Source organism: Telmatherina bonti, assembly GCF_933228915.1.
Source record: "Telmatherina bonti genome assembly, chromosome: 1".
NCBI classification, from domain to species: Eukaryota; Metazoa; Chordata; class Actinopteri; order Atheriniformes; family Telmatherinidae; genus Telmatherina; species Telmatherina bonti.
This window is the reverse complement of record NC_136619.1, coordinates 42,471,626-42,499,096: the sequence shown is the minus strand read 5'-3', so window position 1 is coordinate 42,499,096 and position 27,471 is coordinate 42,471,626. Positions and strand designations below refer to the sequence as shown.

The following is a 27,471-nucleotide window of genomic DNA, read 5'->3' as shown; positions in this document are numbered from 1 at the left end:
ACCGGATCACAGTCCGGCTCCGGGGAGCGGACTTCTCTACCTTCAGATCATCTTCAAAGTTTCCTTCCAGTTGAATCTTCCAGTCATTTCTAATTTGGTGAAAAGCCGAGACTGCTGGGAGACGTCCCATTCTGCACTGGGAGACGTCCCATTCTGCACTGGGAGACGTCCCATTCTGCACTGGGAGACATCTCACGATGCACTGGGAGACGTCCCATTCTGCACTGGGAGACATCTCACGATGCACTGGGAGACGTCCCATTCTGCACTGGGAGACGTCCCGTGACGCACTGGGCTCCTCCCTACTCTCTTTACTCTCCATGTGAAAACGTGAAGTTGTCGTCCTGAGAGCGGCGTCTTGGTAGTGGCATGATGACAACATGCTGGGAAAAGATGTAGCAGATTTGGGTCAAACTGGGACACTGCGGTTGGTAAAAACCTGTTGGACGCCTTGCCGGTTTCTACTGGACTAGATGTAAAAAGCCAGTCGGGTTCAGGAATAAAGAAGCAGGTGAAACATTTGAGGGGGGTATCTGCCATCACGTTTTAGCTGTGATTTCGCCTCGTTGGCCATGCTGGCTCGTCGATTAGAGCCCGTCACCTAGCTGGTGATCCCCTCCATCGCCAGACCTCCACCTCCAAACCAGACATCCTCCCCTAGACACCACCCTCCATCACACACTCTCCACCTCAGTCTGAGCAGAGCTTTACGCCTAAAAGCTGCATTATCACTGTGTACACAGTGAGGCCCAACATTTTCACGGTTGCTAGGCGACAGTTGCTGTGTGATACCACTGGAGGTATGAGTAGTGCTGCGAATGTTATCGGTGCTGCATGCTGGGGGGTGTGGATGGTACCGTTGATGGAGAGGTTTCTGGACAGTGCATGGTCCCGTCTGGTCTCTGAAGGTCGTTTTCATGGCAGAGCGGCGTTGTGGTTTTAATGAAAGGCGTCTCGCCGCACCGTGGGCTGGCCATGCTGCTCTATTGGCGCTCTGCCTGTAAATAAATTATTTATAGGCAACACCGCTTCCTCTCTGTGTTATTTTAGGACTGAATATCATGTGATTTAAGTGTGTGTCTGTGGGTGTGCGCGCTGACTCTGGTTGTTTGTGTACAAACCGCAGCTTATGGGGAATATTCTGACTGTCATCGAGTTATTGACTGAAGTATTGAGCAAACAGCTGAGAGGAAGCAGATCAGTGTGATTCTCCCCCTGCTGACCCCCGTCAACACAAACCCACCAGACATCTAATCTGGAAAGAAGTAGCAGAGGGAAAACCATGTGTGTGTGTGTGTGTGTGTGTGTGTGTGTGTGTGTGTGTGTGTGTGTGTGTGTGTGTGTGTGTGTGTGTATGTGTGGGTGTTGTTCTCTCACCTAAACTGATTTGCTGTTTTATTTATTGATGGCTCTATTTATGTTTACACACAGCCATTTTATTTGGAACTAAATTTTGACTTGACAACAATGCAATCCAGTCACGCCAGTAACATCAGTCCCACCAAGACCACAAGACCCACTAGGAAAACCAGGACCACCAGTCCCACCAGTCACACCAGGCCCACCAGTCACACCAGGCCCACCAGTCACACCAGGCCCACTAGTCACACCAGGCCCACTAGTCACACCAGTCAAACCAGTCACACCAGTCAAACCAGTCACACCAGGAAAACCAGGACCACCAGTCACACCAGGCCCACTAGTCACACCAGGCCCACTAGTCACACCAGGCCCACTAGTCACACCAGTCAAACCAGTCACACCAGGAAAACCAGGACCACCAGTCACACCAGGCCCACTAGTCACACCAGTCAAACCAGTCACACCAGGAAAACCAGGACCACCAGTCACACCAGGAAAACCAGGACCACCAGTCACACCAGGCCCACTAGTCACACCAGTCAAACCAGGACCACCAGGAAAACCAGGACCACCAGTCACACCAGTCAAACCAGTCACACCAGGAAAACCAGGACCACCAGTCACACCAGTCAAACCAGTCACACCAGGAAAACCAGGACCACCAGTCACACCAGTCAAACCAGTCACACCAGGAAAACCAGGACCACCAGTCACAGATGATCACCCTGCAGACAGAACAGGCATATTTGACCCATATTTGCAGTTTTGTTTGTCAAAAACCAAATCTGGACCAGATCTGGTCTAGATTTGGTCCAGCGATGGTCTAGATCTGGACCACGCAACATCTGCCAGAGCTATAACTGAGCCATCAGTACCAGAAACATCACAGATTGGGTCCAAATGGACCAGCTCAGGCCAGCAGAATCTCCATGAGGACCAAACTCAAAGTTCAACTAAAAACAATAAAGACCAATAAAAGCAAAAGGAATAAAAACAAAGAACTGAAGTAAAAAAGGACATAAAAAGCCACTAAACAGGTATGAAATGAAGGTGAACACCTGAGTGTCCATGTTGGGATTTACTGCTGCGAAAGCGGCCAGGAAGGAGTTCTGCTGCACGTCTGTCAGAGAGAACAGCTGGTAAACGGCTCGTTCTCGCTAACCAGGCCAAAAGCAAATCACTCACTCGCATGTGATGCTGTCATGTTTCAGATGAGAAATGTGTAGAACGGTTGCCGTGGCAACCAAAGCTGCAGAGTTCACACTATAAAAGTGTCGCCACATGCTGGACGGGTCATTCACAACGACAGTGTTTCTCGTTCTGAGTAGAAAATCGGTTATATTTTCATTCTGGACGTCCAAACTCTCACCTTCCTCATGTGGGACATCGGACATTAAGCTTGCATTTGCAGACTGCTGCTCATACGGCAGGTTGGCAAAACGAGAACATTAGAAATGAAAGTGAAAATTCCCACTACTTCAGAAAGATCTCGGATACGCTGGCCGCGAGATGACGTGAGCTACTTAATGTATGGGCCAATGATCCAGTGCAGGCAATAAAACAGAAAACACAGCGGTTGCAGCAGGTGGACGGGATCTCTCAGGCTCAGAGCTCCTCCCTCCTCTCCGTCACTCCTCAACATTATTCCCAACCACACACTCTTGCTTGTGGGTCTTCTTTGGAACTGTGAGGATGTTCCGGCTGCAGATGACGAGCCAACGAAGAGGAGCTTTTCTGGAAAAAGGAGAGGTTTCCGGCTGAATGTGGAGGTCGGAGATAAAACAAACCCGATCAAAAACACAGGATCACATCTCATTAGGTAGAACTATTTAACCCCCTGTTAAAATAACTCTGATATAATAAACCAACTGACCACACTTTAGAGACAGGACAGTTTTTCCTCCAAATTAACAACTGATCACACCAACAAGTCCCCCAAAAACCGTACCAGGACAATTTTTAACAGACCTCAACCAAATAAATACAATCAGTAGAACTCAACTCTCCCAGATTCTCCTTAATCCGAAAGTCTGCAGTTACCTGGACCTGGACCTAAAACCTGCCCACTTCTCCCAGTGAAACGCAGACCAGAACACAGATGAGACATTGGACACATAAAAAACCCTAAAACAGAACATGCATCCTCAGCATTAAATCCGCCATACCCCAACCCAGTAGAGCTCCAGTTCTGCTACTTTACATACGTAAACGCGGTTTCTTTTGGACGTTGTCACACGTCTCTGTCCTCATACGTCCACATAGGGCTGGGCGATATGACGATATATATCTTCTGGACGATAGAAAACCGTTTCATACGAGGCTCTGTCAATTTCGCCACGATAAGCTGCTTTACATCAAGATGTGCTTTACGGCACGCTGCAATAAACAAACATGGAGGAAGACGGTAGCAGACGTGTTTCTGAGGATAATTCACTAAAAGATGAGCAGCCAACACAAACTGATGAGCTTGTTCATAAAAGAGGGAAATTTCTGTCTGGATACGGTTTGGATATAAAAAGACCGACGTGGAACCGACAACAGACTAGCTCACAGTCCCAACAACGGACTCCGACACAACCAACTCATTTTATCACCTGCAGGAATCAGGATAAAGAACACAGAATAAAGAATAGAGTCAACGAGTAAAAGCAGCAAAAGCAGGAAAAGCAGCGTCAAGTGGAGGTGAAAGGTCAGAATAAACTCCAGACCAAACGCTGCAGCAGGTATTTACCTGTGGAACGTCATACGACCATAGTTCCCCCAGATGGAAGGAGATCACTGCTGCCGTTGCCTAGCAACATCTGATACATAACTGATGACTGACACAATGTTACACAGTTTATATGGTTATGGATTGTTATGGGGATATAAAATGAGCGATATCAGGACATGAGATTTTGGTCATATCACCCACCTTTACGTCCACACATCTTTTATGTTGCCATGGTTGTTCAGTCAGTTCTTCCACTAGGGGGCAGTGCTGAGTCCAGCGCTCTAACACTGGTTGGTGGCTGTAACTCACCAATATGAAGTTGTTTACAACCTTCCAAGAAGAAGAAGAAGAAAACCACAAATTTTTTTTCTCAACTTTTTATTCTCAAATCCTTTGGCTGTTTTTTTTTGTTCCTGCTCCTCCTCTTCTTCTCTGGTGTTGTGTCTCATAACTGCCCCCTGGTGGCTTCCCGTGGTATTGCTCCATTCTCTGCGTTAAGAGACGGTTAGCGGAGCTCCTTTAAAATGGACCAGATTCTGAGCGTAACCGATGCAGGAGATGGATGAACCTGTCGTCTGTCTGCGAATCTCTTCGGCATAAACGCACCTGAAAGCAATATCTCTAGCGGTAACCTTCAACAGTCCTCGGACCCTTGGGCGTGGGAGATTTAAAGACCATCTAAAACAGCATGTTGGAGAGCGTTCTCTGGATTTCTGGGGGAACAAATCACAAAGCCCCAGACAGACATGCTAGCTGGGATGTGGGACCAACGTGGGTCCTGTGCAACTCACCAAGTTAGTTCCCAGCAGGTGAAATCAGTGTGGAAGTTGTGGATAAACCCATGTTGGACGCTTTGTCTCACTGGGTCACAGCTGAGCAAAAAGTTTTGCTTCTGTACATTTACTCGTATTTACAGCCGAGTTGTTAGTCAGTTGCAACACGTTGGTTTTTAAATGCGCTCAGAAGCTTAACCTTAGTTCAGGTTGCAGGCTCGGAAAGACCAGTTGATGGATGCAAATAGGGATACACCAATACCGATATCGGCTCAATATCAAGCGTGTGTACTAGTACTTGGTATTAATAAAAGTGTACCGATACCCCACTAGTCAAACCAGCGTAGATGTGTTTGATGACATGCTTCAGACGTGTTTTAAAAGAAATAAAACCCTTGAATGTTAAAATGTGACATTTTTGTTCCACTAAAACAGTGATACTCGCTGTTAATTCAACAAGAGCTGAACTCAATATACCAAGACAAGAGGCTGGCCGCCACACCACAAACAAAGCGTTCCCACGCTACGCATCCTGCTACGTTGCCAAATCAGTAACATTCAGCTTTTTAGCAGGAATGGTTATCCTCAATATTACACGGAGTAATGGTATTCTTATGCAACAGTATCTGGTGAAAATACAATAATGCCTCCAGAATGTGGGCGTTTCTTTTTCATTATATATACGGAGCTACCGACGGAGCAGCTCTTTTTGGTTGGCGTTCGGTACAACTAAAATTATCCAAAACTGGCAACTCTGACAGGGTCCGTTAGGGCCGTTAGGAGAGCAGAGTTTCTGCAAGCAGCCTGCAGCTCTTGTTTGTGGAAAACAAGAAAGCCAGCGGCTGCTTCACGAGCCGCAAGGCAAGAGTCGGTGAGCCGCATGCGGTGAGGAACACCGCACTAAAAGCTGGATCTTTGTTCCAAAACCACACATTTATAGTTGTATTTAGGTACAATGTGCCAATCTTACACAGTTGTAACAGCAACAATAACCATAGTCACAATAATGTTCACATAAACACATTTGGTTTCGGCAAATATCGGTATCTGATCGGAACTCACAAAAAGTGAATGGGTGCATCCCTAGATGCAAACTTTGTCTCAGTAAGTTTCCTCCCTGAAGCAGCTGATGAGCACGAAGCAGGATGCTGTGTCAGCAGATGATCAGATCAGACTGGAAATAAGTTGAAGGAGAACAGTGGGTCGCATCGAAAACAAAATAACAACACTTCAAACCCACCGGATGGACCGATCCGCTGATTTTCTGATCAATTGCTCCAGTGTTGACATTATTGGCATCAAATAATTAATCAGAAAGTTGTTAAAAAATGCAGATGGATTTATCAGTGCAGCTGCCAAGCAAGAAGTATTTAGTTGCCACATTTATGACTGAAAGTAAGAAAACCTGCACATGAACAGAAAGGATCCAGAACCAGAACCAGAAGCTTCAGCTGTGAGACGTTGGACGTTTGATTTAACGCTGCCCTCATTAACCAGTTGGATTTATCAGACATGGCTACTTCTACTGGAGCTGTTTGCTCCATAAATAAAACATGGCTGCCCTGGAGTGAAATACACCATTTGAATAATTAACTGCATGTAAAATGAAGGTATGATCTATAATTCTGCAAATCAGCACAACAACAGTCAAGTTTTCCTTCAACAGGGCCTCAAGCAGGTCCACGTAGCCGGTGGTCATCCGTGCTGTCCAGTTGGGCTTTACTGGGACAACGGCAGAGATGCCCGGGATCACATCGGGAGCACACAGACCCAACTGCATGCACGTAGTCGCCTCAAACCAGATGGAGCAGCTGTACAATGATTCAGACCTCAAAGCAGAACTACAGCATGAAACATAATAACACAAAGGCTCAGTAAAAACATGGTTGAAAGCTTTAAACATCAGGCGTGTAATGGGTTAGGGTTAGATTCTGAGAAAAACCGCGACTTCAATCCAAGTTCAAACGAAAGATCTTAACAGACTGGAACCAAAAGCAGCAAACTAACTACAACATAGAACCAAACACAGCCAACACACTATAACATGGAACCAAAACCAGCAAACTAACTATAACATGGAACCAAAAGCAAAAAACTAACTATAACATGGAACCAAAACCAGCAATCTAACTACAACATGGAACCAAAACCAGCAAACTAACTATGACATGGAACCAAAACCAGCAAACTAACTATGACATGGAACCAAAACCAGCAAACTAACTATAACATGGAACCAAAACCAGCAAACTAACTATAACATGGAACCAAAACCAGCAAACTAACTATAACATGGAACCAAAACCAGGAAACTAACTATAACATAGAACCAAAACCAGCAAACTAACTACAACATGGAACCAAAACCAGCAAACTAACTATAACATGGAACCAAAACCAACAAACTAACTATAACATGGAACCAAAACCAGCAAACTAACTATGACATAGAACCAAACACAGCCAACACACTATAACATGGAACCAAAACCAGCAAACTAACTATAACATGGAACCAAAAGCAAAAAACTAACTATAACATGGAACCAAAACCAGCAATCTAACTACAACATGGAACCAAAACCAGCAAACTAACTATGACATGGAACCAAAACCAGCAAACTAACTATGACATGGAACCAAAACCAGCAAACTAACTATAACATGGAACCAAAACCAGCAAACTAACTATAACATGGAACCAAAACCAGCAAACTAACTATAACATGGAACCAAAACCAGGAAACTAACTATAACATAGAACCAAAACCAGCAAACTAACTACAACATGGAACCAAAACCAGCAAACTAACTATAACATGGAACCAAAACCAACAAACTAACTATAACATGGAACCAAAACCAGCAAACTAACTATGACATGGAACCAAAACCAGCAAACTAACTATAACATAGAACCAAAATCAGCAAACTAACTATAACATGGAACCAAAATCAGCAAACTAACTATAACATGGAACCAAAACCAGCAAACTAACTATGACATGGAACCAAAACCAGCAAACTAACTATAACATGGAACCAAAACCAGCAAACTAACTATAACATGGAACCAAAACCAACAAACTAACTATAACATGGAACCAAAACCAGCAAACTAACTATGACATGGAACCAAAACCAGCAAACTAACTATAACATAGAACCAAAATCAGCAAACTAACTATAACATGGAACCAAAATCAGCAAACTAACTATGACATGGAACCAAAACCAGCAAACTAACTATAACATGGAACCAAAACCAGCAAACTAACTATAACATGGAACCAAAACCAGCAAACTAACTATAACATGGAACCAAAACCAGCAAACACACTATAACATTGAACCAAAACCAGCAAACTAACTATAACATGGAACCAAAACCAGCAAACTAACTATAACATGGAACCAAAACCAGCAAACTAACTACAACAAGGAACCAAAAACAGCAAACTAACTATAACATGGAACCAAAACCAGCAAACTAACTACAACATGGAACCAAAACCAGCAAACTAACTATAACATGGAACCAAAACCAGCAAACTAACTATAACATAGAACCAAAACCAGCAAACACACTACAACATAGAACCAAAACCAGCAAACTAATTATAACATGGAACCAAAACCAGCAAACTAACTATAACATGGAACCAAAACCAGCAAACACACTACAACATAGAACCAAAACCAGCAAACTAATTATAACATGGAACCAAAACCAACAAACTAACTATAACATGGAACCAAAACCAGCAAACTAACTATAACATGGAACCAAAACCAGCAAACTAACTATAACATAGAACCAAAACCAGCAAACTAACTATAACATGGAACCAAAACCAGCAAACTAACTATAACATGGAACCAAAACCAGCAAACTAACTATAACATAGAACCAAAACCAGCAAACACACTACAACATAGAACCAAAACCAGCAAACTAATTATAACATGGAACCAAAACCAGCAAACTAACTATAACATGGAACCAAAACCAGCAAACTAACTATAACATGGAACCAAAACCAGCAATCTAACTATAACATGGAACCAAAACCAGCAAACTAACTATAACATGGAACCAAAACCAGCAAACTAACTATAACATAGAACCAAAACCAGCAAACTAACTATAACATGGAACCAAAACCAGCAAACTAACTATAACATGGAACCAAAACCAGCAAACACACTACAACATAGAACCAAAACCAGCAAACTAATTATAACATGGAACCAAAACCAGCAAACTCACTATAACATGGAACCAAAACCAGCAAACTAACTATAACATGGAACCAAAACCAGCAAACTAAGTATGACATGGAACCAAAACCAGCAAACTAACTTGTTCTTCACATGTTCTGGATCTGACAGTACAGGTTTAAACATGACAATATCTTACTTCATAAATATTTTATATATATTGAATTAAGATAAAAAATGAAACATGACTTTTCGAGCTGCTTGAAACGTAAAGAAACGGGATTTAAACCAACATGTCTGACGGCAGCTAGCGTGTTTCTACGCGACTTGAACGCTCTGCCTTCTCTTTACATGGATGCAAATGGCGAGGGTTGCTAGTTCACTGCACAGCTGACAGTCTTGTGCTGTTTCAGTCAGAGAAATGCAGAAATCACACACACACACACACACACACACACACACCTGGGGGCACGGGAAGGCAGATGCATCTGCATGTTACACCGCTCACACATCGCTCTCTCAGCCAAAGTTGTGTGTTATATAAGAGGGTAAGTGCTCTACTCCATCTAGCTCCAATGCAAACACACACAGACACATGAGCGCACAAACAGAAGGCACATGCACACCAAGTGAAGAACTTCTCATGCATGTAATGTCCTGCAAGCACAGCTTTAATGTACATTAATGCATCTCGCACGCCACAACAAGAAGAAATGAGCATGTTGGAGGTCCTACGAGCTGCTCCAAGAGTCCAGACCTCCTCCTGCTCGCCTGTTTGGACGTACAGAGATTAGCGTTGGCAAATGCTGGACAGGTCGCCCATCCATCGCTGGGCTTGTCTTTCGTATTTAGCATTCACTCTGTCTTTCCTTCATTAAAATCCCTGGAGTTCCTGGACGTCAGAAGGTTATGGACCAATCCATCGCCCTCTGACGCTAAAGCTCCATGTTTCTGACTGGTTTCGATGGTACAGCAACGTTTATTTCCTACTTTCCTGCAGTCATCGATGCCCTCATGATGAATAGGTTGACTTTCTCCACATGAACCGTGAGATCTTGTCACGTGGAAATAAAACCAGGAGGTAATCTGGTTTTCATGAGAGCTCCACAGAGGCCGGAAGCCGGTTCCGTCCTCCACAACAAGCGGCAGCTTTGTTCTTTTTCTCCAGGCTGCAAGAACCAGAAACAGTCCTGCGAGAAGCGCCGTCTGTAACAAAACGGGATCATGGCGGGGGGCGTTTGTCTTTTTATACACAGTTAACACCTGGTCCAGTTATTTTGTACTTAACAAAAAACTTCGTCGGCAGGAGGTCGGGTTGTAGACGTGACGGTTTCTGTGTCTTTAAACGCCACATTTTCGTCCTTTTTAACGAAAAACTCTCCATTCAACCTGCATCAACAAAAATGCAGAAGTGACGACTTTCATCTTCACGCTTTTCGACGTTAACCACGCCCACCTCAAATGTCCAACCAATCACACGATACTTCTCAGAGTTCCATGACCATAAAGTTCTGCTCTGCAGATGCGTGGAGAGAAACCCGCACAATGCCCCCAACGATGTCCACGAGGACGAGACGTCATTTTGTTCTCATAGCCTCGAGAACAAGGAGAAAGTTCTGGATCTCATGGATGCAAGTGGGTTACGTCCACCGACCTCCTCCAACTGGCTGCCGTGTTGGCGAGGAAACACTGTCGTAAACCGCCATGTTTCTTCGTGGTTCGAGCTTTAAACCAAACGTCATGTGATGACGTGGACTAACTGGGTCTCTGTCTCTGAAACATGGGTTTTCACAAACCTAACGTTTGTGAAAATGTTTCAACGTTACGAAACATTTTAACGTTTCTACGTTACGAAAACGTAACAAAAAGTTTCACAAACGTAGGTTTTCACATGCTCCTCATGTGTAAATAAGTGTTTTTTAGCAACTTCTTCATGTGATTCACACGGCAAGAACATGGAGAGCATACATGTAGTTTGCATGTGATTGACAAGTGAAAGACACGCCTTTTTTGCACCTGGAGGGAGGGGCTGTGAGGTTTTTAAAAGTTTCCGTGACAAAGAGGAGCATCAAGTCAACGGAAACAGTCCTGGTTTTACCCTGTAGGGTGTTTTGAGTGTTTTTGACAAACAAAATCCTCATTTGTAAAGAAATTTTAAACAGTTTAGTTGGTTTTCATCACAACATCATTTAAAACTCAAAAACACATTAAGGTGCACTACCTCTTTAAATACATGTGCGGTATGGACTTCCTGCCAAATCGGCGATGTTGGAACAGAAGCTGCGTTTCCTTTACACCCAGAATGGTGCAAAAACTAAATATCACAATAAAAAACGGAAATGGAAACATCTACATTTAGAAAAGACTGAAATAGTTTCACGCTCTCATGAGATGTTTTTTTTAAACGATTTGATGCAGAAACGTATCGCAGAAGTGGAATGGAAATGCTTTTTTCACATTTACGTGTCCATGGACGTGATGTGGGAGTCATGTGATCAGTTCATTCCAGTAAAGATGGCGCGGTGCGGAACAAACGACAGCAAAGTTCAGTTTTAATAAAGTAGAAAACTAAAAAGAAATGCTTTGTGGCTACCTTGCATGAGACACGAAACTCGTAAAACCTCGTCAGCCGAGCGAGCATTTCGGCTAATGCGTGAAACATCGTTCCGTGGAAACACCTGCAAATCGAGTTGTTATTTGTTAGAACTTAGAGATATTTAAGCAAAAAACTGTAATGGAAACGCAGCTGGAGAAACTCTCCGTAAAAATGACGCTTTGTGGACAACGTGACGATTAGAGAACGCGGCTAAACGCATCGTAACGTTTCATTTCCCAGGTTAAGGCTGCTGCTTGTCCTGCAGGCCGTGAAACGTACGCCATGTATTTCCGTCCTTCTCTGCAGCATCTTTATGTCCTGCTTTACATGCTGCTGAACCGTCCTTAATCTGCCTGTTCGGAGGGAATAACTCTCCCTCTGACATACTTTCTCTCCTCCGTAACTCACACGGAAAGAAAAACACAGAACACGCACTCGTCTCGCGATGTGGTTCGGACATAATCTTCATGGAAAGGGGGGGACGGTTATTGGGGGATCTTCATGATTAAACAATCAACCCTGCCAGGTAGATGAAGCACAAAACTGACATGACAACAAACTGCTTTGTTTTCTGTCTTCTGCTGCACTCGAAGCTCTTTCAGACACGTCGTCTTTCTGTGGAAGAAGAGGACTCTAATGGAGCAAATGGGGAAGAAATCTAAATGAATTAGTCTGTAAATGTGCTTCATGAACCAGTTTAACATGCAGAAAGTTGGGAAAAGAATTCCAACTACAAGTTTTGATGCTTCAGATAAAAAGGCGCTGGGAACAGAATCCATGTGAAAGAAGACGGATGCGTTTGGAGAACGCTCGGTGAAAGCGGTGTGTTCGGAAGAAATGGACCAGGGTGAGACGATTCAGAAGGACACCGGTTGGTTCCGATGGCCGATCGCTGGTCTGCAGAAAGCCCGGCTGTGTTTGAGGAGGGCGAGCGCCATCACCAAAGCCTCCTGACCGTTAGCTTCAGCATTAAACCTGCGTTAAAACGTCTGTTTCTGGCGCCCAGCCTCGCTCGCTCGTCTCCCTGCTCCGAGTCAACAGGTTGGACCGACGTGGTCGTTGGCGCCCAACCTCGCTCGTCTCCCTGCTCCGAGTCAACAGGTTGGACCGACGTGGTCGTTGGCGCCCAACCTCGCTCGTCTCCCTGCTCCGAGTCAACAGGTTGGACCGACGTGGTCGTTGGCGCCCAGCCTCGCTCGTCTCCCCTGCTCCGAGTCAACAGGTTGGACCGACGTGGTCCTTGGCGCCCAGCCTCGCTCGCTCGTCTCCCCGCTCCGAGTCAACAGGTTGGACCGACGTGGTCGTTGGCGCCCAACCTCGCTCGTCTCCCCGCTCCGAGTCAACAGGTTGGACCGACGTGGTCGTTGGCGCCCAGCCTCGCTCGCTCGTCTCCCCGCTCCGAGTCAACAGGTTGGACCGACGTGGTCGTTGGCGCCCAACCTCGCTCGTCTCCCCTGCTCCGAGTCAACAGGTTGGACCGACGTGGTCGTTGGCGCCCAACCTCGCTCGTCTCCCCGCTCCGAGTCAACAGGTTGGACCGACGTGGTCGTTGGCGCCCAGCCTCGCTCGCTCGTCTCCCCGCTCCGAGTCAACAGGTTGGACCGACGTGGTCGTTGGCGCCCAACCTCGCTCGTCTCCCCTGCTCCGAGTCAACAGGTTGGACCGACGTGGTCGTTGGCGCCCAGCCTCGCTCGTCTCCCCGCTCCGAGTCAACAGGTTGGACCGACGTGGTCGTTGGCGCCCAGCCTCGCTCGTCTCCCCGCTCCGAGTCAACAGGTTGGACCGACGTGGTCGTTGGCGCCCAGCCTCGCTCGTCTCCCCGCTCCGAGTCAACAGGTTGGACCGACGTGGTCGTTGGCGCCCAGCCTCGCTCGTCTCCCCGCTCCGAGTCAACAGGTTGGACCGACGTGGTCGTTGGCGCCCAGCCTCGCTCGTCTCCCCGCTCCGAGTCAACAGGTTGGACCGACGTGGTCGTTGGCGCCCAACCTTGCTCGTCTCCCCGCTCCGAGTCAACAGGTTGGACCGACGTGGTCGTTGGCGCCCAGCCTCGCTCGTCTCCCCGCTCCGAGTCAACAGGTTGGACCGACGTGGTCGTTGGCGCCCAGCCTCGCTCGCTCGTCTCCCCTGCTCCGAGTCAACAGGTTGGACCGACGTGGTCGTTGGCGCCCAACCTTGCTCGTCTCCCCGCTCCGAGTCAACAGGTTGGACCGACGTGGTCGTTGGCGCCCAACCTTGCTCGTCTCCCCGCTCCGAGTCAACAGGTTGGACCGACGTGGTCGTTGGCGCCCAGCCTCGCTCGCTCGTCTCCCCTGCTCCGAGTCAACAGGTTGGACCGACGTGGTCGTTGGCGCCCAGCCTCGCTCGCTCGTCTCCCCTGCTCCGAGTCAACAGGTTGGACCGACGTGGTCCTTGGCGCCCAGCCTCACTCGTCTCCCCCGCTCCGAGTCAACAGGTTGGACCGACGTGGTCGTTGGCGCCCAGCCTCGCTCGCTCGTCTCCCCGCTCCGAGTCAACAGGTTGGACCGACGTGGTCCTTGGCGCCCAGCCTCACTCGTCTCCCCCGCTCCGAGTCAACAGGTTGGACCGACGTGGTCGTTGGCGCCCAGCCTCGCTCGCTCGTCTCCCCGCTCCGAGTCAACAGGTTGGACCGACGTGGTCCTTGGCGCCCAGCCTCACTCGTCTCCCCCGCTCCGAGTCAACAGGTTGGACCGACGTGGTCGTTGGCGCCCAGCCTCGCTCGCTCGTCTCCCCGCTCCGAGTCAACAGGTTGGACCGACGTGGTCCTTGGCGCCCAGCCTCGCTCGTCTCCCCCGCTCCGAGTCAACAGGTTGGACCGACGTGGTCGTTGGCGCCCAGCCTCGCTCGCTCGTCTCCCCTGCTCCGAGTCAACAGGTTGGACCGACGTGGTCGTTGGCGCCCAACCTCGCTCGCTCGTCTCCCCGCTCCGAGTCAACAGGTTGGACCGACGTGGTCCTTGGCGCCCAGCCTCACTCGTCTCCCCCGCTCCGAGTCAACAGGTTGGACCGACGTGGTCGTTGGCGCCCAGCCTCGCTCGCTCGTCTCCCCGCTCCGAGTCAACAGGTTGGACCGACGTGGTCCTTGGCGCCCAGCCTCGCTCGTCTCCCCCGCTCCGAGTCAACAGGTTGGACCGACGTGGTCGTTGGCGCCCAGCCTCGCTCGCTCGTCTCCCCGCTCCGAGTCAACAGGTTGGACCGACGTGGTCGTTGGCGCCCAGCCTCGCTCGCTCGTCTCCCCGCTCCGAGTCAACAGGTTGGACCGACGTGGTCGTTGGCGCCCAGCCTCGCTCGCTCGTCTCCCCTGCTCCGAGTCAACAGGTTGGACCGACGTGGTCGTTGGCGCCCAGCCTCGCTCGCTCGTCTCCCCGCTCCGAGTCAACAGGGTGGACCGACGTGGTCGTTGATGAGAACAGCAAGCAGCTTTTTACACATTTATGAAAGAATGCAGACGCGTGCGCACGTCGTCAAGCCGAGCAGCGTGGAACATTGATGCATGGCTGAGCCCTAAATCATGCATGCTAATGTGTGTCTCCTGGTTTACAGTACATGCGCGCCGAGCACGTGCGCACGCTTTCAGGCGTAGAAACAGATGTTCAGCACACACACCTCTAAAGAACATAAATCACGTCGAATGGAAGCAGATTCTGCACGCCAGCTGACAGGATACCATGGCAACCGCATCCCTGCATTGTCATGACTACAACTCTAGCAGCCACCAGCTTCTCAGCTCCTGTGAAGTTGCTGTGGATCTCGGCTCGGTTCTGAAGGATCGAGCAGACGATTCGGGTTTCATGTCAAGCTGTTCCACCAGTATGTGTACTGGTTTTCCATCAGCAGAGCTGGAACTGGTGAACTGGAGCAAAAAGCCTCCAGAACAGCCTGGTTCGCTGCCATTTTACCAACATTTACCTGTTTCCAGTGATGCTTCCATGTATGGAGTCATCAATGTGTCAAAAAAGGAGAAAATAAATAAATTAAAATAAGCAGAAAAATCAAAACAAATTCCAAAACATAAGAGAATAATTTCAGTTACTTTGTTTCCACGTATTTTTATATAAACGTCTTTAAACCGTATTTTAATTGTTGTGTTCTGCTGATGGAACGTCTGCTACAGAACGTCCTGAGGGGAACATGTCCAGAGAGAAAACGTCCCGTTTCAGTCCACAACAGGGACAGGCTGGACATCTGGCATAGCGGCCATTCTCCTGCTGGTCTGACGAGCTTTTAGTGGTTTCACTGGTTGATAAAACTCGGCAGATTGCTGGTGTTTCTACACAGGAAAGACATGAAAACGTGACTTCTCTCCTCTTTGACTGGAACGAGGGCTGCAACGATTACTTGGGTAACTCGAGTAACCTGAGTACAAAAATTGATTGAGGCAAATTATTTGCACAGGTGTGTCGTCCACCAAGACATTCTTTGGACATGTTTACAAGTCAGTCCTTCTTTCTACGTGAATTCTTCTTTTAAATATTTTAAAAGGCAGGAATTCGTGATCGGTTGAGAATCTTTTCTCCACACATTGAGCGCGTGCACAAACACGTTGGCTGCACCAAAGTATCACATTTTCTTCATGCATTAGGTAGTAATAACACATGCAACAGCTTCGCAAATATAAATTTTATAGATTTACTTTGGTTGAGTTTCTAGTGTTTGTTTTACAAATTATAACAAAAAAAAAATTCATTAGAGTACTCGATTACTCGTAAAAATAATCGACAGAGTACTTGATTCCAAAAATACTCCATAGTTGCAGTTCTAACTGGAACAAACACACAGCGACTGCATGGTTCTCATTGTCCTGCTGAAGACGCCTCTCTGTGGACGTCTACACGGACGTCTAGGCTTCCTGACCTTCACGGCTCGTTACGAGCAGCGTATGCATCTACTGAACTGGTTTTCCATCTTGCAAGGATAGTTAACCTCTCTCTGTGCTGGCTCGCAGGGAAAACGCCTTCTTGGTGCTATTTGTCCCTCATCATTAGCTGTAGTTTTAGGATGGCAGTTAGCTACCTGCTAACCCATCGTATGTAAGGCAAGTTGTATCACACCTTTCATGTACAAGACAGTTCAAAGTGCTTTACATGAAACATTAAAAGCATTACAGAAAAAAAAGCATAAAAGAAAATACAAATAAAATCACAATAAACTCATAAATTATATTAAAATAATTAAAAGCAGAAATAATTAAGAGTTACTGTGCAGATGTCATGCAGGCGCATGAGAAAAGAAATGTTTTTAACCTGGATTTAAAAGTTTCTACATTTGGTGAAAGTTTAATCTCCACTGGCAGCTAAATGCTGCTTCTCAAGGTTTAAACACTTTGATTCCATTCTAGATTGCGCCGTCTGATGGCAGCGAATTGTAGAAGCTCTGACTTGCTATCTTCATTTTTTAAAAGTACTAACTCCTCTCACATAGATATTACCTCAAATTAGGTATTTTTTTTCTAAGGATTTCATGCCAGTTCAGAGGATGTGTTGCAAGGAAGATTTTTCTGCAGATTTTTGGCTCTTTCAAGACTTGCTATGATGAGTCTCCATGGCAACGAAAGACTTGTTTACAATTAGGATCAATTGATTAACCTACCCCAAATCAAGATTATCAGCGAAACAACACATCAAATCCTGATGGAGTCGAAAAGAAAGACAATGTATGTATGTACAGATGTATACATCTGTCGTTTTTTTTTTTTTTTTAAGTTTTTTTTCCCCCTCTCTATGTCTTTCACTTTTCCTATGAGGTGTTTTCTCTTCTTTCTCTTTCTGTCTTTCTTCTGTCCTCTCCGGTCCGGGCCAGCAGCACAAACTCTACAACTCAAACAATAATGCAAAATAAATATAGAAATAAAATAAAAATTCAGAAAGTCAAGGGGATCATTATATCTATGAAGTTTCCCTTGGCAAAGTAAGTTTGCTCAGCAGAACACAGCATCCAGACCATCATTCTGCTGCCTAAATGCTGGACAAGACACAAAAAAGACAAGAGGTCAAGAGGCAGAGCGGGAGTGAGACAATGGAGAAAGCGATGGAGATTTAAACCATTTCTCCCGACCGTCATCATGGGTAATGTGAGATTGCTAGCTAACAAAATGGACGAGCTCGAGATGCTAACAAGGTCTCAGAAAGAATACAGAGAGTGTAGTATTATGTCCTTCACCGAGACATGGCTGCATGAACACATCCCTGACTGTAATGTTTCTGTACTGAGCTTTAAAACGGTCCGTGCAGACCGCAGTAGACAACACAGTGGAAAGCTAAAGGGTGGTGGAATTGCAGTGCTGGTTAACCAGCGTTGGTGTCATCCTGGACATGTTACTGTCAAGGAGAAGAGATGCACAAGGGACATGGAACTGTTAGCTGTAAGCTTCCATCCATCCATCCATCCATCCATCTTCTGCCGCTTATCCGGAGTCGGGTCGCGGGGGCAGCAGCCTAAGCAGGGAAGCCCAGACTTCCCTCTCCCCAGCCACATTTGCCAACTCTGCGGGGGGGATCCCAAGGCGTTCCCAGGCCAGCCGAGAGATATAATCCCTCCAGCGTGTCCTGGGTCTTCCCCGGGGTCTCCTCCCAGAAGGACGTGCCTGGAACACCTCACCAGGGAGGTCCAGGAGGCATCCTGACCAGATGCCCGAGCCACCTCAACTGGTTCCTCTCGATGCGAAGGAGCAGCGGCTCTACTCTGATCTCCTCCCGGATGACCGAGCTCCTCACCCTATCTCTAAGGGTGAGCCCGGCCACCCTGCGGAGGAAACTCATTTCAGCCGCCTGTATACGAGATCTGGTTCTTTCGGTCACGACCCACAGCTCATGACCATAGGTGAGGGTAGGAACGTAGATCGACTGGTAAATCGAGAGCTTCGCCTTCTGGCTCAGCTCCTTCTTCACCACGACAGACCGGCGCAGAGTCCGCAGTACTGCAGATGCCGCACCGATCCGTCTGTCGATCTCGCGCTCCATCTTTCCCTCACTCGTGAACAAGACCCCGAGATATTTAAACTCCTCCACTTGAGGCAGGACCTGACTCCCGACCCGGAGAGGACAATCCACCCTATTCCGGCTGAGGACCATGGTCTCAGATCTGGAGGTGCTGATTCTCATCCCAGCCGCTTCACACTCGGCCGCGAATCGCTCAAGCGAGAGCTGGAGATCCCGACCAGATGAAGCCAACAGGACCACGTCATCTGCAAAAAGCAGGGACCCAATCCTGAGGCCACCAAGTCGGATCCCCTCAACACCTCGGCTGCACCTAGAAATTCTGTCCATATAAGTTATGAACAGAATCGGTGATAAAGGGCAGCCTTGGCGGAGTCCAACCCTCACCGGAAACGAATCCGACTTACTACCGGCAATGCGGACCAAGCTCTGACACCTGTCGTACAGGGACCGGACAACCCTTACAAGGGGGTCCGGTACCCCATATTCCCGGAGTACCCCCCACAGGAGCCCCCCGGGGACACGGTCGGATGCCTTCTCCAGGTCCACAAAGCACATGTAGACTGGTTGGGCAACCATATTATTTACCCAGAGAGTTTACCTGTGTTATTCTGGTAGCGGTTTATATAACACCTGGTACCGCACCAGACACAGCCTGTGACGTCATCAGCTCCGTCGTTGCTCGGCTACAAACACAGCATCCAAACTCATTCATGGCGATCTCCGGAGACTTCAACAACGTCTCGCTCTCTGCAACTCTACCAACATTCCAGTAGTTTGTCAGCTGCTCCACCAGAGAAAATAAGATCTTGGACTTATTTTATGCTAATATGAATAATACAGTTGTTCTGCCCCGCCTCCTTTAGGAAGATCTGACCATAATCTGGTTCTTCTCACCTCCACCTACAAGCCCATCGTTCAGCTGCAACCAGTCATCACAAAGACTATCAAAATGTGGTCTGCTGAAGCTGAAGATGCTCTTAGAGGAGGCTTTGAGGCTACAGACTGGAACGTCCTCTGTGAACCTCATGGAGACGACATCAACGCCATGACTGAGTGTGTGACAGATTACATAAACTTCTGTGTGGACAGCATCGTCCCAACAAGAACAGTGAGGTGCTTCCCCAATAACAAACCCTGGATCACCAGTGAGCTGAAAAAGCTGCTGAACACCAAAAAGAAAGCCTTCAGGGATGGAGACAGGGAGTTATTGAGGGCAACACAAAAACAACTTAAAACACAAACTAAGAAGTGCAAGGAGGACTACAGGAAGAAGTTAGAAAGTCAGCTCCAGCAGAATAACCTGAGGGATGTGTGGTCTGGAATGAAGAAGATCACCGGCTTCAAGTTAAAGGGGGACCAGCCTGATGGAGGTCTGGACAGAGCTAATGAGCTGAACATATTCTTCAACAGGTTCAGTTCACCCCCTACCTCCAGCCCAACAGACCACACACCCTCCATAAGCCCACTGCTTTCCTGTCACGCCTCCAATCTGTCACCCTGCAGCTCAGTCATGGACCAGAACACAGCTTCATCTCCCTCCACATCAGGACATCCTGAGACCTCCACCTTGTTTGTCTCCTGCAATCAGGTTAAGAAGCAACTTGAGAAACTGAACCAGAACAAGGCTGCAGGTCCAGATGGTGTCAGTCCCAGAGTTCTCAAGACCTGCTCAAAACAACTATGTCCAATTCTCCAGCACCTTTTCAACACCAGTCTGAGACTAAATAGAGTCCCAGTGCTGTGGAAAACCTCCTGCCTTGTTCCAGTGCCTAAAAAAACCCAACCAGCTGAACCAAGTGACTACAGACCAGTTGCTCTGACATCTCACATCATGAAAGTCCTGGAGAGACTCTTACTGGCTCACCTCAACAAGCAAGTAAACACCTTTCAGGACCCATTCCAGTATGCATATCGTAATGGACTTGGGGTTGAAGATGCCATCATATACCTGCTCCAGAGAGCACACTCTCATCTGGACCATTCAGGCAGCACTCTGAGGGTCATGTTATTTCATTTCTCAGTGCTTTTAATACCATTCAGCCTGCTTTGTTATGTGAGAAGCTCCATAAATTCCAGGTGGATACCTCCACAACCACCTGGATCTATGACTGCCTCACAAACAGACCCCAGTTTGTGAGACTGAAAGGTTGTGTGTCTGAGATGGAGGTCAGCAGCACTGGTGCACCACAAGGAACTGTACTCTGGCCATTCCTCTTCACTCTGTACACCTCAGACTTCCAGTACAACTCTGAGTCCTGCCATCTGCAGAAATACTCTGATGACTCTGCAGTTGTGGGGTGTATCAGGGATGGACAAGAAGCAGAGTACAGAGAACTGGTCAGTCAGTTTGTTAAATGGTGCGGTGACAATCATCTCATATTAAATAGCAGCAAAACAAAATAGATGATTGTTGACTTCAGGAGGAAGAAGAATAAACAAAGCACTGTTTCCATCCTGGGAGAGGAGGTGGAGGTGGTGGAGGAATACAAGTATCTTGGAGTTCAGCTGGACAACAAACTGGACTGGAAATGCAACACTGACTACATCTACAAGAAAGGTCAGAGCAGACTGTACTTCTTAAGGAAGCTGAGATGGTTTAACGTCTGCACCAAGATGTTGCATATCTTCTAGAAGTCTGTTGTGAAGAGTGCAGTCAGCTTTGCAGCATCTGCCGGGGTAGTAGCATCAGAACCAGAGACTTGAAGAGAACATATCACAGATGTATTCTGGTCCTAAACCATTCTGGGATTCTGTAAACAATCAACAGGTTTTGAAATATATCCTGTGACTGACTGGAAACAAGTGTAAACTGGAAACCAGTGTAAAGATGTTAAAACTGGTGTGATGTGTTCAGACCTCTTAGTTCTAGTTAAAGCTCCAGCAGCCTCTGGATGAGCTGCAGATTTACCAACAAATCTAAAGGTCTTTGCTTACAAAGACGTGTCGGAAGATCGCAACAAATATAAACGCAGAAAACAACAGAAAATGTCCCGTTAAAAAAAGGCTGGGCGTGTGTGGGTCCAGCTTCGGGAAACTTGTCTTGTTTGGCATCACCATGATGCGCTGAAAGCGACTTGTCCTCATAGGGTTTAACGGCGATGAATGCTACTGCTTCCATTGCACTGCTGTGAAACACCGAGGTTACTGCACCTCTACAGCAGGACGACTTGGAGTAATGAGAATCAGATAATTTGCTTTTGCTCATTAAAGAAAGGAGCTACGGATGGCTAACTACCTGGAGGCTGCGCAGCTGCCAACGTGTCAAAGCTTTTTTTAGCTCCTTTGATGCATTCGGTAAACACACTCGTCCTGTGATGCATCTGCAGGGTTGCCTTCAGCCTGAGACGATAGCGAAGGGTCAGAAACAAACAGGCGATGAATAAAGAGAGCTGAAATCATGTGGAGGAAGTGGCTGCAGACACAGATACAGACCACTCTCATTTCTTGCTCCATTTAGCAGAGACTGGGAATAAACCAGTCGCTGCTGCTTACAGAGCAGGCGTACAAACAGGAAGCAACAAGCCTGAAACAGATTGCTCACAACGAACCACGTTGCTAACATGCCGCTAACATGTCGCTAGTGTGCCGCTAACATGTCGATAACATGTTGCTAATGTACTGCTAACATGCCACTAAAGTGCCGCTAACATGCCGCTAATGTGCCACTAATGTGTCGCTAACTCGTTGCTAACGTGTCGCTAATATGTTGCTAACATGTCGCTAACATGCCACTAACGTGTCACTAACGTACCGCTAACGTGTCGCTAACGTGCAGCTAATGTGTCGTTAACATGCTGCTAACGTGTTGCCAATGTATCGCTAACTGCAGCGTTCAGGGCACTGTGATGGACTACCTGCCTCTCGCCCGGGATGCACGCTTTCAGGATTCCTTTTAAACTCTCCAGCCGCTCCGAGGGCGAGATCTAGAATAAAAACCGCGAGACGACCATCACATCATGTCATCTGCACAAAACCTGCCCAGGAGGGGCGGAAACACCGACGTTCCTGCTGCGGTTTTCCATGTCAGGCGGTTTACCTGCTTTGTGACAGCCAGGTGGAACCGAGGTGGTCGCGCTCAAAACCTTTAACGTGTCGGAATCACCACAGCGAGAAACCAAAAGTAGTTCCTGATTTTACAAGGAAGAGATCAATCCTCCATAACGGACATCCGTCACAGACGTCCGTTACTGAAGTCCGTCACAGACGTCCGTTACAGACTGGACGTCACACTCGTAGTTCTAAACACACCGTTTCAGGAGAGACAGCGATGAACGCCAGAACACGTGATGGCGACACGCCAACACACCTGCAGACGTTTTCATGTGATCCACATATGAAAATCCCCATTAGCGGTTTTCAGTCCGGTCCTGGCACCTGATCACCATCAGACCTGCTAACTGAAGGAGGAGCCAGAGTTGCGTCGACACATAACAGAGAACTTGGTAAAGAACCGGTTTAAAGTGGATCCAACAGGAAGACGCATCGTCTCCCGTTTCTGTGAAAAGCAGCAAAGTTCAGCAGCAACACGGAGATTCTCTGGAAATTCCTCGTTTCTCACCCTGGTGGCTCAAACTGGGCACGAGGAGTTGGGACTGAAGACCAGGACCTGAGGTCCAGCACAGACCAGAACCAGGACCTGAGAGATCCATCTGGACCTTCAGCTGATCCATCTGCCGAAGCCTCATCAGACGCGGTCTCCATGGAAACGGGGAAATCGAGAAGCCGTTAAAGTGGATGTAAACAGGCAGAGTGTTTCTCAGAGTTTACAAGGTGTTCCTGAAAGCACCACAGTGACAGCTGACCCAGTCCGGACCGGTTGTGAGCCGGCAGGAATGTCGTGTGGGGTCCAGTCGGGGACGCCGTCCTGCAGGGTTTCCTTTCATGCACATGCGACACGGAGATCCGACGCTGGCAACGATAAGCACATTTCCTCTTTTAAAAAAACCCCGTTAACCATGGTAACTGGAAGCAAATGAGCTGAGTTTGACTGCAACATGGTTGATGGGAGGACTTTTCAGTCTGCGCAGCGTCAGCGTGTGGGGTGTAATACACCACGGCGTGTGTCACCATGGCAACACTCGGCGTCCCCCTTGCGTGTGCTGCGTTCACTTTCATCCAAGCAGAAACAAACATTCCCACAATAACCAGGAAGGATCAGCATCCCAGCATAAAACCAGCATCTGGAACACCAACGTTCACGTCCAGCAGGAAACTGGTCCTACCTCGATGAGGAAGTCCCCCGTCCTGAGCCCCGCCTGCCATGCCACGCCCCCCTCGTCCACCGACTCCAGGTACTGCAGGGCGGGGAAGGCCGGCGTGGGGGTGAACTCCTCGATGGGGGTATCCGCTGAGGGGACACAGGAAGAGCAGAGAGGTCAGATTACACCTGAAGGCGACATGATCACAACTTTACCTGTGTTTGTAAAATAGTTTAAATTCAACTTTATTTATATAGCGTCAAATCACGGCAACGTCATCTCAAGATGCTTTACAGACAGGAAACAACATCATGAAAGCCGATTCATAACAGCCTATATAAGGAAACCAACAGATTGAGTTGGAGGTCCAACTCAATCTCCCATCCTGAGCAAGCACACTGGCGACAGTGGGAAGGAAAAAACTCCCTTTTAACAGGAAGGAAACCTCCGGCAGAACCCGGCCAGTTTCATGGCGGAGTTTAAGAACTAGGACTAGTTTAAGAACCCCCCCCCCAAACAAGCCAATCAGAATTTCAGGTTCAGCTGAGGTCCCTGAAACAGCCAGTTTGACCGCGCCAGCGGTCCACATACCCCAGCTGGGGGTCCAGATGCAGATCCACCCTGTTCCAGGTTTGTAAGAAAGCAGCAAATGTGTAAAAAAAAAACGTTTTTCTGGATATTTCACACATTTTCAGGAAACTGCTCAGCATAAGTATCATTATCATATCTAGATAATACTTTATCTATACAGGTTCATATAAACACATAAACAAACTGCTGGCTGAACGAAGACTGTGTTGCTGTTGGTTTTATTATTATTATTATTATTATTATTATTATTGTTATTATTATTGTTATTATTATTATTATTATTATTATTATTATTATTGTTATTATTATTATTATTATTATTATTATTGTTATTATTATTATTATTATTATTATTATTATTATTATTATTATTATTATTATTATTATTAAGCAGGTCAGACCCTGTAAGACCCTGAACCTACACCTGAACCCAGACCTGAACCAAGACCTGAACCCAGACCTGAACCTAGACCTGAACCCCGACCTGAACCTAGACCTGAACCCAGACCTGAACCCAGACCTGAACCTAGACCTGAACCCAGACCTGACTAACCACAACAACCCAGATCATAGACTGGTCCCACAGGCTGGTACAGTAATAATAGACATGATGTCTGCATCCATCACTCTGGAACAGGGTGGATCTGGACCCGTCAGACCACATGATGAGTCTGGAACAGGATGGATCTGGACCCGTCAGACCACATGATGAGTCTGGAACAGGGTGGATCTGGACCCGTCAGACCACATGATGAGTCTGGAACAGGATGGATCTGGACCCGGACCACATGATGAGTCTGGAACAGGGTGGATCTGGACCCATCAGACCACATGATGAGTCTGGAACAGGGTGGATCTGGACCCGTCAGACCACATGATGAGTCTGGAATAGGATGGATCTGGACCCGGACCACATGATGAGTCTGGAACAGGGTGGATCTGGACCCGGACCACATGATGAGTCTGGAACAGGGTGGATCTGGACTCAGACCACATGATGAGTCTGGAACAGGGTGGATCTGGACCCGTCAGACCACATGATGAGTCTGGAACAGGGTGGATCTGGACCCGGACCACATGATGAGTCTGGAACAGGGTGGATCTGGACTCAGACCACATGATGAGTCTGGAACAGGGTGGATCTGGACCCGTCAGACCACATGATGAGTCTGGAACAGGGTGGATCTGGACTCAGACCACATGATGAGTCTGGAACAGGGTGGATCTGGACCTGTCAGTCCAGCAGCGAACTGGACTCGGACCTTTCTCCACCTTCACACACAACTTTCCGTTATTTTTACACCACGTCACACGTTCTGCACCTTCACGGCCATATTTCCATGCGTGCGACGCGGTGGCATCAGAGTAGCATCTATGCGCCCCCCCAACCCCCCCCCCCCCTCCACCCTTCCCCCGCTCTCGGGGAGGTTAAAGAATTCTGCAGCTGGGAGGAGAAACCAGTGCTGACAAGTGACACTTCCTATAACTCATCTTCCTCCTGGAAGACACAGTCCGGGAGCACACAGCAGGATCTCATGGGAGGATTTACATGACTGGGATGACTGTAGGTGTGTGTGTTAGTGTGTGTGTGTGTGTGTGAGAGACAGAGCAGGAAGAAAGGAAAGAGGAGAGACACAATAGAAAAAGGCAGAAATGCAGAGAGCAGAAGAGGATGTAAGCTTATGTGACAGCTCGAGCATCAGCGTGTGTGTGTGTGTGTGTGTGTGTGTGTGTTCACCCCCAGTGCAGGATAAGCTCGACTGGGTCAGTTCCCCCGGGGTGATAGCAGTGTGTGTCAGAAAGACTGGAACATTCTTCTTGTTTTTCCAAGTAAAATCCCTCTTTCCTCCTTCCCTCTCCGGGTCTCGTCAAACAGGAACGTCAAGTAAAAACCCAAAAAGCTCTCGATGGTAACCACGGCGCCGACCAATCCCACGGCTCCGCTCAGTAGTGGAATGCAACGTGGATTATGACATGGTGGGAATCGTCATAGAAACGACGCAGCAGCTTCAAGAGGCTATTTTTAGAAACATCAACCTGCCTGGATGTGCAACGGTATCACAACAAGTCATGATGAGGATGGTGGGTGCTGAAGGGCAGGACACGCCAAACACACTCTGAGGTCTTCTTCTCCCAGTTAGAGGTCTTCTTCTCCCAGTTAGAGGTCTTCTTCTCCCAGATAGAGACCTCAGAGATGCTACTGGGAGCTCTGGTGGAGGGTTAAAGCGCATATTCACCACCAGCCTCATGACAGAAAATCTGTCTGGCCGTGATGAAGCTGCCATTAAAGTTGATTCACAACTTATTCCTCCTGGAGGACCCTGAGAGTCCAGGTCCTCCTGGAGGACCCTGAGAGTCCAGGTCTTCCTGGAGGACCCTGAGAGTCCAGGTCTTCCTGGAGGACCCTGAGAGTCCAGGTCCTCCTGGAGGACCCTGAGAGTCCAGGTCTTCCTGGAGGACCCTGAGAGTCCAGGTCTTCCTGGAGGACCCTGAGAGTCCAGGTCCTCCTGGAGGACCCTGAGAGTCCAGGTCCTCCTGGAGGACCCTGAGAGTCCAGGTCTTCCTGGAGGACCCTGAGAGTCCAGGTCCTCCTGGAGGACCCTGAGAGTCCAGGTCCTCCTGGAGGACCCTGAGAGTCCAGGTCTTCCTGGAGGACCCTGAGAGTCCAGGTCCTCCTGGAGGACCCTGAGAGTCCAGGTCTTCCTGGAGGACCCTGAGAGTCCAGGTCTTCCTGGAGGACCCTGAGAGTCCAGGTCTTCCTGGAGGACCCTGAGAGTTTATGTCCACGCATGAAGATGGATGCTGCACATCAGTAAGGGTTAAACATGTTTGTTTAAATGCGAGCGCGCGCACACACACACACACACACACACACACACACACACACACACACACACACACGCACACACACACACACATGGACACACACAGGCTGTGAACCAGGGAAAAGCCAGTAAATGCCCCTACCTTTAGCCCCCCGCAGGACGAAGCCGAAGCCCTCGTTCTCCTTCTTCTGGAGCACCACCGTCTTCTCGTCCACCACGCAGTCGCTGTGGAGGAGA

General features: G+C 47.9%; 1 protein-coding gene across 1 annotated transcript in view; it reads right to left on the bottom strand.

Annotated features, from left to right (window-relative positions):
• Window positions 1-27,471, bottom strand: part of LOC306758811 (SH3 and multiple ankyrin repeat domains protein 2-like) — a gene marked incomplete at both ends in the record, with an annotated part of 185,400 nt that overhangs the window by 41,202 nt on the left and 116,727 nt on the right. Inside the window, 2 exons of the mRNA XM_079244214.1 lie at window positions 23,843-23,967; window positions 27,377-27,459. Coding sequence (XP_079100340.1) covers window positions 23,843-23,967; window positions 27,377-27,459 — 208 coding nt within the window. The remainder of the gene's footprint in view (window positions 1-23,842; window positions 23,968-27,376; window positions 27,460-27,471) is intronic.